At 35.6% G+C, this 12,245-nt stretch overlaps 1 protein-coding gene across 1 annotated transcript in view; it reads right to left on the bottom strand.

Annotated features, from left to right (window-relative positions):
- Positions 1–2,307: 2,307 nt before the first annotated feature.
- Positions 2,308–12,245, bottom strand: part of LOC138701714 (adenylosuccinate lyase-like) — a 273,595-nt gene continuing 263,657 nt past the window's right edge. Inside the window, exons 8-9 of the mRNA XM_069828914.1 lie at positions 11,110–11,286; positions 2,308–7,323 (exon numbers count right to left, since the gene is read on the bottom strand). Coding sequence (XP_069685015.1) covers positions 7,237–7,323; positions 11,110–11,286 — 264 coding nt within the window. The 3' untranslated portion in view covers positions 2,308–7,236. The remainder of the gene's footprint in view (positions 7,324–11,109; positions 11,287–12,245) is intronic.

Here is a 12,245-nt window from a genome sequence, read left to right as displayed (position 1 = left end):
CCTATTTATACAGAAAACTGGCCTGTCTCTATTTACCCCTTGTGAACTTCTCGATGACCCGCTAATTGAAGTCAACAATGCTCAAGGTGAAGTGATGTTCTATTGACAGCACTGCAAGGGCTCACATTCGATTCTTGTTGACCTGGTTGGCAAGTTGGTATAGCGCTGGCCTTCTATGCCCAAGATTGCGGGTTCGATCCCGGGCCAGGTCGATGGCATTTAAGTGTGCTTAAATGCGATAGGCTCATGTCCGTAGATTTACTGGCATGTAAAAGAACTCCTGCAGGACAAAATTCCGGCACATTCGGCGACGCTGATATAACCTCTGCAGTTGCGAGCATTGTTAAATAAAACATAATATTTAACATTTAACATTCGATTCTTCAGATATTACGCTCATCAAAAATGATTTACTCTTTTGAGAGTAGAAAAACACCTTTCAGTCTCTGAAGTCGTCATAGGGATTGTTAGTAAAATTTCTAGTAATTTTGTACACTCGCTGAAAGTTGAACATAAATTGTTGTCTCTGAAAAATTCCATTACGACACACAGCCTGAAATGTTTCTGAACTCGTCAGTCCCATAAAAAACTGAAAGTTCAGTGCAAATATTCCTTTAATTTATGAATGGATACGCTCTGATGACATTGGATGCCACTAACACCGTCCTTTGTCCACATCTCTTCCCCCCAAACAAAACATAAGGAAAACAAAACAAAGATTTTCTTCTTTCACAGTTACATAACCACTGAAACTTCTCGTATGTGTCAGAATTGAAATTTTTGCTGAACGACCTGGTTTTGATTTTCACGTACTGCGAAATTTCAAGGTATGGAGTCAATCTACCAAAATGCTTTTCTCACACTTCTTTTCTAAGCTGCGCAATGAAAATGGATTTTCTATTAAAGACTGAATAGTACTCATCTTAACTAGGGTCTATTTAATATAGGCCTAGTAGACAATACATATACTGGCATAAATAAAAATATTAATTTATTAAAAGAACTTCTTACCTGCCACCACATGCTCTCAACCAACTCAACTCAAGCAACTGCAGTGGAAACGGAAAGCAAAAACACGAATAAAATACAAGTTCGCCCTCTAAAAAAAAGCTTGCTTTCGTGCCAAACTGGAGTCGTGGTGCTGTCATGCTTCATCTCTCTGACTCATTCATTGTCACTCATCAGTAGCTCTGTGAGATACTGCCATCTGTTTCCATTTTTCAAGGCTCATTTACCTCCCTGTTCGTTTATCAACAACTTAAAATCCACACTGGACAACACCTCTTTCATCCCCTCGCCCCGAGGACATACCCAAGTTAAAGCCAGACTCCGTAAGAAGCTCGGGCGTTTACTGTGTCAAGTTAATGATGAAACTCCTACAAACAATTCTAGTTGGATGAGAAACTTACTACAGCTGATCATACCAATCGCATACTTAGGCCACAATAATTTAACTTGTATTTTAAACCAAAATATCCTTAAATTTTTTCAGATGTAGCGCAAACTTGCTAAAACCTTAAGGAGCCACGCTTGATTCTAAGTGAAACCTGTTTCCAGGCGTACATCTGTTAGATGCCACAGATGAGGTTTTTGAAATCACTACATGGCCAGCGAGATTGAAAATGAATGAAAAATTAAAAATAAGAAACGTACTCGAAGAAATGACATGTTACGGACAGAAATAGGATTAACTTTTAAAACAGATTGACAATAACATCTCAAACTCTTATTCCAATCCTAATCCTGAGATAGGATGGGCCCTAGAATACCTAGGCATGGATGGTGTGGTCAACACTTCGTGCTCCAATGGAACAGATATTACAACATCATCATCCTCATCATGGTCATCATTATTAGGAATGTTAAATTACATTTTAGACGAAACACTACTGGACTGTATATGTCTCTAATGAAGATCAAATCAATAATTTTCTATAATATTCGAGAGTGTTTTGAAAAGTTTTGCCGTCCACACCTGTGGAGTAATGGTTAGCGCGTCTGGCAGCGAAACCAGGTGGCCTGGGTTCGATTTCCGGTTGAGGCAAGTTACCTGGTTGAGGTTTCCGGGGTTTTCCCTCAACTCAATATGAGCAAATGCTGGGTAACTTTCGGTGCTGGACCCCAGACTCATTTCACCTGCATTGTCACCTTCATCCCATTCAGACATTAAATAACCTAAGATGTTGATAAAGCGTCGTAAAATAACCTACTAAAAAAAAGTTTTGCCTCTTAATTTTATATTTGAAAATGGGTGTAGTTAATTGAGTAGAACAAAAAGTGTTAACTCCTACAACTTTATTTTTGATATTCATACTCGTATAATTATTTCTTGACATAGTTGCCCTGGCAATCAACACATCTTTCCTAACAGCAGACCAGGCTCTTGATACCCTACTGTAGAATATTTCACTTTGACGACAGAACTACAGCTTCACTTCTGTCTGCATCTGCATCATCAGAATCAAAGTATAGTCCTCTCAGGTGTTTTTAAGCTTCGAGAACTGACAAAAATCTGATGGTTCCAGATCGAAACTGTATGCAGGATGATCATGCACAAAGTTTTCGGAATTCCAGTTCTGGATTATCGTCTGGATATACTCCTGATTTATGCCACACTGACAGCTGCTCCTGCATTATGCGATGATTCTGTTTAATGAGTTCATCGACATGATTCTGATGAGCATCATCAGCTGCAATACGCGGCCTTCCACTCCGTCCTTTGTCACACAAGTTGAGAGTCTCACCAGGCTCATTAAAGCACAAACAGACCAACATTGCACAGTACTGATGTCTACACATTCATCTCCATAAACAGTCTTCATTCTTCAATGAATGTTAATCAGAGCCACATTTTCTGTTGTTAGAAACTGTATGGCAGCACACTGCTTCAGACGCACCAACATAGTGCTGATACATACCGCCATGTTTCAGATTATAATTCAGACCCTCCAGCGGCAGAGGTACGAAACTTGCGTCAGTGAAGCATGAAAGTTAACTGAGTAGAATGTGTGACAGCTAGTACTCCAAAATATGTTAACAATAACACAAAAAATTAGGAGGCATTACTTTTCAAAACATCCTCGTAAATGACAATTCGTGTTTTTAAGAGACTACTGTCATGAAAAGTTAGTTACTACTACTACGTTGGATGTTAATATTATCAATTTTAGCTACAGGACACCTACCACTGAAATCTGTCTTATTTAACATGACATAATTCTAACAACACAATTTACAACCAATCACCAGGCTTAACAATCCAGCTACAATTATTTCACAAAGCCTTGTGGCTGCTACACTGGATAAGTGAATCTTGCATACCGTGAAGTTATTTAGCAGTTTTCCTGAATATCTTCAGGTTGGTTACAGCACGTTTGATATTGCATAAAATGCGTCTGTACTTATGGTGGAGTGTAGACTAATCTTGACAGACTACAAAAAATAAAGATTGCCAACAATATATTTTACTGACATATTCATATTCATAATGTATGCATATTATAAAGCAACAGTAATACAGTGAATTATTTTAATGAAGTCCAAAGTAGAAAAATTGAATTAATCTACAGGAGGGTAATGTTATAGTCGCGATGCTGTTATTTCTGGCGTGATTCCTCCTCTTTGCTTATGCCTTAGAAAGTGAAGGCTATATAAAGTCTAGGCAGGTAGTATTGTTCACCATTTTTGTTCTTTCATTGCCGAGCTACCAGACGAGCACCGTTAAACATTATCATGTCGTAGCTCCTATGATAATAATTAAAATGTATTGTAATTGAGCAAATAATTGAGTGGAAAATAACGTCTTCGTGTGCTTTCTGCAAACGTCAACGAAAGAACAAAAATGGAGGGCAGTTATATTGTCAGACTCCAAAGCAGCTATTTATCAATACTCTCTAGACACATACCTTCATCTCAAACAGCAGAAATAACTAAAATGCTCTCTCAATTAATAACACCCAATAAAAAATTTGTATTCCAATGGATACCATCCCATTGTGGAATCTTGGGAAACGAGAATGCGGATGCTTTAGCAAAGATTTAATAAATCTACATACTTAGACTTCAACAAACAAAATTTGATAACACAGTCTCAAAGAAAAAAATAAAACTCTCTGCATCATAATACTCAGTTAATTCCCGATTTACAACGCAAATCGTCTGTAGCTGCATTTAGATTGGCAACAGGCCATGACTGTTTGCCCAGGCACCTGCATAGAATTGGAACATATCAGTCCCCTAACTGCCCATTGTGCAACTCAAACAAAAAAATGGATTCGGAACATCTCAAAATCTATGCTTCAGTGGCTGACCATGACAATATCTTTGAAAAATATTGGAGTGCAAGAGGTCAAATGACTATTGTCAAATGCCTGACATTAGAAAACAACAACATTTCCAGACCCAAAATTTTCAAGTCTAGATAACAGACATCAACACAATGGTGACTAAAGAGGTTTCTGGTAGAAAACTGCGGGAAAATGTATATTCAAAATAACACTGATTCACAGTTCTCTTAACGTACTAGTAGAAGGAGCGCAAATTCAATTAAGCTGGTATCAGTCTCGGAAAATTAATAATCTAGATGTCAAATGCTAATGTCGAAATTGTTAATGAGCTCGTGTCGAAATCTCCCCTCAGACTCCACACATTCTTAGATCTCCATAGCAGACGACAAATAAAAAAAAATAGCTCCTCATAACTATAGTCGCGACGCTGTTATTCCCAGCATGACTCCTCCTCTTTGCTTACGTCTTACGAAGTGAAGGCTCTATAAAGTCTAGGTAGGTAGTATCGTTCGCCATTTTTGTTCTTTCGTTGCCGAGCTACCATACAAGGAATCTATTTCCCACACCGTTAAACATTATCATGTCGTAGCTCCTATGATAATAAATCAAACGCACTGTAATTCTGCAAATAATTGAGTGGTAAATAACGTCTTCGTGTGCTTTCTGTGAACGTCAATGAAAGAGCCAAAATGGCGGGCGATTATATTAAGTATTTATCGAGCCTTAAGAAATGAATAACGTCTTCCTCAGCGAATCACAAGACACACACGTTTAAATGTAGCCGACCTGCAACACAATTGGCTGCCGGAAATTAGAGCGACGGGACTATAGGAATAAGATCGCAAAATCAAAAGTTGGAAAAAGGATTACTAAAAAATTGAGTAGCTCTGATCTTAAGGAGATTGTGCTCAATCAACTGGTAAAGGATGTTGAGCGCAAAAAGTCACTTGGCAAGACATGTAACAGCTTAAAACATTCACAAAGGAAGAGAACTCAATTACCTTCTGTAAGTGTGTGCTGTTGTTTCTTAAGGGGACACTCAACTTAAAAATTGCAGAAAAAGTGTCATAGAAATGAAAAATTAAATTTCTACACTAATTTACGTGACAGAGCTAAATCAATACGCAGAATTCTTCCCCTATTCATTGAGAAGTCACAGTCAAATGCACAAAGCCGAAAAATAAAAAATGATAATTAAAAGTGATATTTCAATTAATGATTGATTAAAAATTGAAATATTTTTTATTTTGAAAAGTATTGGATCTAATGAGCTGAGATTTTGCATGTTACTTTCCATGTGTATATTAAACTTTTTCTCCAAATTTGAAAAAGATTGGTCAAATAGGAAAAAAGTTCCAAAATATAGTTGAGTGCCCCCTTAATGTTATATACCAAGAAAGTTTTCCTAGCCTAAGTTAGTATGAGCAGCTAGTTTTTTTGTTTACCTGCTGTGGAAATCTATGGCATAGCTTGAGGGGAGCTTCCGGTATGAACTTATTAACAGTCTTCTTGTAAGTAAGAGAAACCAAACCAAACATTTCATTGCATCTGCAGTTTAAAGTACTCACAACAAATTTCTCCCAACAATACTTTAATTACAAAAAACTTTACAAACAATAACAAGTGCAAATACAAAATGGCACATAACCACTTGATTGTATGTCCCTATAGATGTCCACATCTGCATATCTCAGTGCTGAGTAAAAACTGTCCAAAACAATCAGACTATTCAAATTACACTACCTCAATTATCATTGTTTCTTGTTAACACTTGTTTAAAACTATATTAGTTGAACCGTTAAAAGTGTTATAATTTAAACAGATTATTGACCTATGACAGACGGGTCCCGTTTTGACACCGGTGTGGTGTCATCTTCAGTGTCCTTCGAACTATTGCTGTTCCAGCTGATCTTGAATTTCCGATGGGTGGTGGTTGTTTGTGTATCATGTATTATGATGTCGAATAATGTATGGGTATTGAACTGCAATTGTGTATTAAGTATATGTTGTGGGTGTATTATTGTGTGTTTGTATATTTCATATTGTTCTAATATGTTTAACTGTGGACATAGAAACAGATATGGAAATACTACACACCAAAAACTCCACAGTTAAACATGTTAGAACAATACGAAATATACAAGCACATAATAACACCCCACAACATATACTTAATACACAATTACACTTCAATACCCACACATTATTCGACATCATAATACATGACACACAAACAACCACCCCTCACCATAAGAGCAACACACTCCCATCCCTACAACTGACAAATGCAAATGCCGGAAATCAAGGTCAGCTGGAACAGCAGTAGTTCGAAAGACACTGAAGATGACACCACACCGGTGTTGAAACGGGACCCATCTGTCATAGGTGCATAACCTGTTTAAATTATAACACTTTTAACGGTTCAACTAATATAGTTTCAAGTTACCTCAATTATTAGCCTATGTAACAACCTCATATAGCTCATAAGAAATTTAGAATTCATGTATATTGTTTTCCATTACGTCTGATTTTACTCAATGTGCATGGAAAACTTAAATCACAAGATAAAAATGTAAATTAAGGCGTTTTCTGTGTCATATTACATTACGCGTGAGTAATTTTTCTCTATTTAAATGTACGACATGAATCTCCAGTACAGAAATACTTGTTTTATTTGGTTAAATTTGTGACAGTGAACGCTATTATAGTTAGCTACAGAAATTAAGTGATATTTATTGTATTCTGTATGGTAGAAACTCTGTGGGGAAGTGCGACATGCATGTGTATGAAGTTATGTTGTTTATATGAATTTGTTTGGGCAGCGTAAGACAGTCATATACTCAACACTGATTTTAACATTTTAGCTTCCATTAGACAAAACTCAAAATAGGTACAGAATTCTTATATCAGTACCTAAGGCCAACAAATCATATGTGATCCAAAGGTGGTACTAAATTTCGAGAATTGCAGGTTTGTCGATCTTTCCTTTATATTTCTCAAGCACTGGATGGACTTCTTCTTGAAGGAATTCTGTCACCTGCAACAAATTGAAATTCATTGTATGAAATTGGAAGAAGAGAATGCGTAAAATGCTGCTTTAATTTACTGGTGAAAAGTATAAGAAGTTGGTAAGAAAGGTTGAAACGGTTGGAATAACTTAGAAAGCATGATGGAATATTCAGATTGTCAATTTCTATAAATGAATACAATATAATATTTTATTTTATTACTCAGTCAATGACAAATCAATGTAAAATAATGACTTATTTTATAGTCATTAAGTTTATATACATGAATTACAAGATTGCGAACGTTTTCGCCTATTCAGGCATTCTCAGGCAGAGTTATATAATATCTCAATGTCACATACGTAGCTATTGGTGGTGAGTACTATTTTAAATAGTACTCACCACTCACCACCAATAGCTACGTATGTGACATTGAGATATTATATAACTCTGCCTGAGGATGCCTGAATAGGCGAAAACGTTCGCAATCTTGTAATTCATGTATATAAACTTAATGACTATAAAATAAGTCATTATTTTACATTGATTTGTCATTGACTGAGTAATAAAATAAAATATTATATTGTATTCATTTACGGTTGGAATAGTTTGTGTAGTGAAAATTGAGTTTGGAATAAATAGTAAACGTTGTGTGAGGGATAGGGAATTGGATTTAGATTTAAATAGATTTTGAGTGACAAATAGTGTCAGATGAGTAAAGTACGAAATAGACGAAGTGCTAAGAGAAAAGAAAGGACATGGAAGGATACAGTGTAGAACAATGGAAGATAAGTGCACAAGTCGTTTAAATTATGTAAAGTGTAAGAATTGAAGAGGTGAAAAAATTCAAATACCTGGGAGCAACAGTAACTAATATGAATGATACTCGGGAGGAAATTAAACGCAGAATAAATATGGGAAATGTCTGTTATTATTCGGTTGAGAAACTTTTATCATCCAGTCTGCTGTCAAAAAATCTGAAAGTTAGAATTTATAAAACAGTTATATTACCGGTTGTTCTTTATGGTTGTGAAACTTGGACTCTCACTTTGAAAGAGGAACTTAGGTTAAGAGTGTTTGAGAATAAGTTGCTTAGGAAAGTATTTGGGGTTAAGAGGCATGAAGTTACAGGAGAATGGAGAAAGTTACACAACACAGAACTGCACACATTGTATTCTTCACCTGACATAATTAAGAGCATTAAATCTAGACGTTTGAGATGGGTAGGGCATGTAGCACGTATGGGCGAATCCAGAAATGCATATAGAGTGTTAGTTGGGAGACCGGAGGGAAAAAGACCTTTGGGGAGGCCGAGATGTAGATGGGACGATATTATTAAAATGGATTTGAGGGAGGTGGGATATGATGATAGAGACTGGATTAATCTTGCTCAGGATAGGGACCAATGGCGGGCTAATGTGAGGGTGGCAATGAACTTTCGAGTTCCTTAAAAGCCAGTAAGTAAGTAAAGTGTAAGAATATAGTGTAAAGATATTAAATTAATTAGTGAAGTGATGTAAATAGCAAAGTAAGCGAGGAGTACGAATTAACCATGTTGCATGTCAGTGAGAACTAAGAATTAGGAAAGTAAGGAATATATATCAGGTTGGATAGAGAATACCGAAAAAGATTTTTTATGTCATATGAGTAGGGTTCCCAGACATATTGGACAGAAATACAGGACACTTATCAGTTTCCACTGAGTAAGTTTAGTATGCGCATCCATCAAATATGCCATCTTTCAAAGAGTGTGTGTAGTAAAGTTTACTACACAAACAATTTACTAACTACCTAAGGGTAACAATTAATATTAAAGTAAGTAAACAAATAATACACAAAATTGTTAGGTAGCATATCGCAGGTGCTCGTGTAAAGGGGGTTAAGTCAAATTGTAAGGTATGTAAACTTCTCTGTTTTGGCACTGAACAAAACCCCTTTGTCACAAAATACGGAGCACTGTAGCTGCATCATGGATGCAAGAATGATTTAATCCCTTTAACACAAGAAAAAAGTAATTCTGGAGTTGAAATCTGTACTTATCCCAGTTTATCGAAATCATACTTAACCCCCTTTACACGAGCACCCACGATTGCATTAAGTTTAAGCTTCTTTATGTAAGTTGCCTTCAAATTGTTTTTACTAAATTATTACAGAAATAGCTACAAAATACACTAAGTTACTCACGTGACAATATTCTTACAAATCAATCCGCTTTGGCCTTGCAATATTTCTCTAAAGAATGAATTTCACTTAACAATTGTTTATTTTGAAGAATAATGTATGAAAAGCAACACAATCCTCACTGAAGAATGATTTTACAACAAGCATTGATTTTGCTATTTTTACAGACAATTTATTTTTCTCATCAATCCATAGAGCGTTCATGCGAGAAAATAATCTTTCGACACACACATTTGTTCTAGGGATACACATAATGAACTCCACTATCCTCTTCAAATTTGAGAGTTCTCCTTCAATGCTTTTAAAAATATTCACCCAGACTTCATCTAAACATTTGGTGTTACCATCATTTGTCTTGAGAAATTAATAACTCACAATAATTGTTTCATAATAGCACATCTATAATGCAATGATGAAGTGCGATGTTTGTAATTTGTAATATAGAATATACATTGTAACTTTTCCATTTTTTCTCAGTTTAGAACTCTAAAAATAGGGGATGGAAAGCTGGCCCAAAGACTTTTCTAGGGACAACAGGATGCATTAGCGAAAAATGGGATGATCCTGTATTTTATGGGACGTCTGGGAACCCTATATACCAGTATAACAAGTAAGAGATAGAAACAATAATGAAAAGTATTTATAGTGAAAATAGAGTCTGAAATAAACAATAAATATAATGGTAGGGATAGGGAAATTAGTTTTAGATAGGTTTTGGAACAATATATGATGCAGATGAATAAAGTGCAAAATAGATGAAGTGATAAGTAAAAGAATGGACAAAAAAAGGACGCAGCATTGAATAAAGGAAGGTAAGTGCATGAGTCGTCCACTAAAATTATGTAAGTAATATAAGAACGGGAATGCTGGCCCGAATACAGAATGTGAAGGGCCAACAGGGCCAAACGGTTGAGTGGCAATAAATCATATCATACCATATTAATTTACTGGTGAATTCCAATTAATTATCTTCAGTTCACATGTAACATTAGCTGAATGGGACTGTTTTTGTTAATCGATTTATTGTTCATTTTCTAAGTGTCAAAAACAACCAACAGCAACAAAATATTGTAACTTTGCACAATATATGATAAGATGATGTTTTGGTGTACTGACCGAATATACATCTTAACGAGTCTGCATCTCTTAAACCTCAGTCACCCATCACTAACTATAGCACGAACGACAGCAAGCCATGGTTCCAACACCTTGAAAATAGTGCTCGTATAGCATAGTAAGTGCATAACAGAGTGGAAGAGTGACAGGAGTTTAAATGTCTCACAACCTGCAGAGCTACCTCTGATTGAGGTTATGGTTGACATGTCTGTGCAAGCGTCTGTAACCGCATGCTTACAAAGTGCAGCTACTGAAAATATCCACTTTTTAATATTCTTAGGACAAATTAACATTGTTTCCTGTTCACATAAGATTATGCAAAATTTAATTAATTAATTTTTGCAAAATAACTATTCAGCAGATTACGAACAAATGCTTCTGTATTTTTCATGAGTTATAAAGTTCATTTCTTTGTAAAGCAACAAAGCAGCAAGAGATCCTCGTTTTAGCCCACCCAATTTTTAAAACATTAACTAAGTATGTTAACTTTTAAAAATATGATATTTAACTTCTCTCACCTGATCTGGAGCTCTTCCCACGAATGTTGAGGGGTCCAGCAAGCTGTCGAGTTGAGGAAGGATAGGAGCGAAGTAGGGAGTCTTGCGAATTCTATCCACGAGATCATTGTCTAGTCCGTGCTGCTTCACCTGGGCTCCAGCCTCTTGCGACAACACTCGAATGTGCTCATGACACACCTGGGTTAAGAAATTAATGTACGTGGAGTGAATGACATCATTGTGCAACAAAATAACTAGCATATCTTTATCACTGAGATGTACCATGTTTACTGGTATATAAGACATAGCGACATATAAGACGAACTCTCTTTTTTGTACACATTTTTACGGAAAAAAATTTTATCACTGAATAATAAATTTGCAGCATTTCAAATATAAAGTAATACGTAGATTTACTTTCATCAAATACGAAATCTAACTAAGAAAGAATACCTTCATACAACAAATTATCCCCTTACCATTCAGTGCATTACTAATGCCACACTTCTTAAATGATTTAACCACTGTCTCAGTCTCTACAGCATCTCGTGAAGCTCTGACCTATTCACAAATATATAAGACACACCCTGTTTTACAGACCCAATTTCAAAGGAAAAAAGTACGTCTTATATGTCAGCAAATACAGTATAATGTTTTCACTTCAAAATATTTACGAGATATGAAAAAAAAAAAGGCACTGTATAAACAAACAGTCCAGTCTGGATTCAAGATGCAGTCTATAAAGGGTGTCCCAACATAAACACCAGGTTTAATATGTAAATAAATGCAACTAAAACAGATAACAGCACCAAGGAAATGTCTAGCCACATGTACCAAGGACATACCATACATAATAAATTCTATCACTTTTTAAATTTGGAAGCTTTTCATAAACACTTCTGAATAGACGTGCCCTGATTTCATCTAAATGTTTTGATTTAAGATATTCCTTCAATTCACGATCTACTTTTGAATTCAGAACATTTTTTACAGTTATGGTCTCATCATACAAGTAAGATTCAACAATGTTTCATCTGGTAGCAGTTTATTTCATAGAATGAAATGTTTTAAGAACAATATATACCTTTAGTGTCACCTCCAATGTTACAAATGTAAAGGATCATTCAAAAGCCGGTTTTGATATATCAAATTATGAA

The sequence above is a fragment of the Periplaneta americana genome, chromosome 6 (assembly GCF_040183065.1).
Source record: "Periplaneta americana isolate PAMFEO1 chromosome 6, P.americana_PAMFEO1_priV1, whole genome shotgun sequence".
NCBI lineage: Eukaryota > Metazoa > Arthropoda > Insecta > Blattodea > Blattidae > Periplaneta > Periplaneta americana.
The sequence above is the reverse complement of the archived record's forward strand: the minus strand, read 5'-3'. Positions and strand labels throughout refer to the sequence as shown.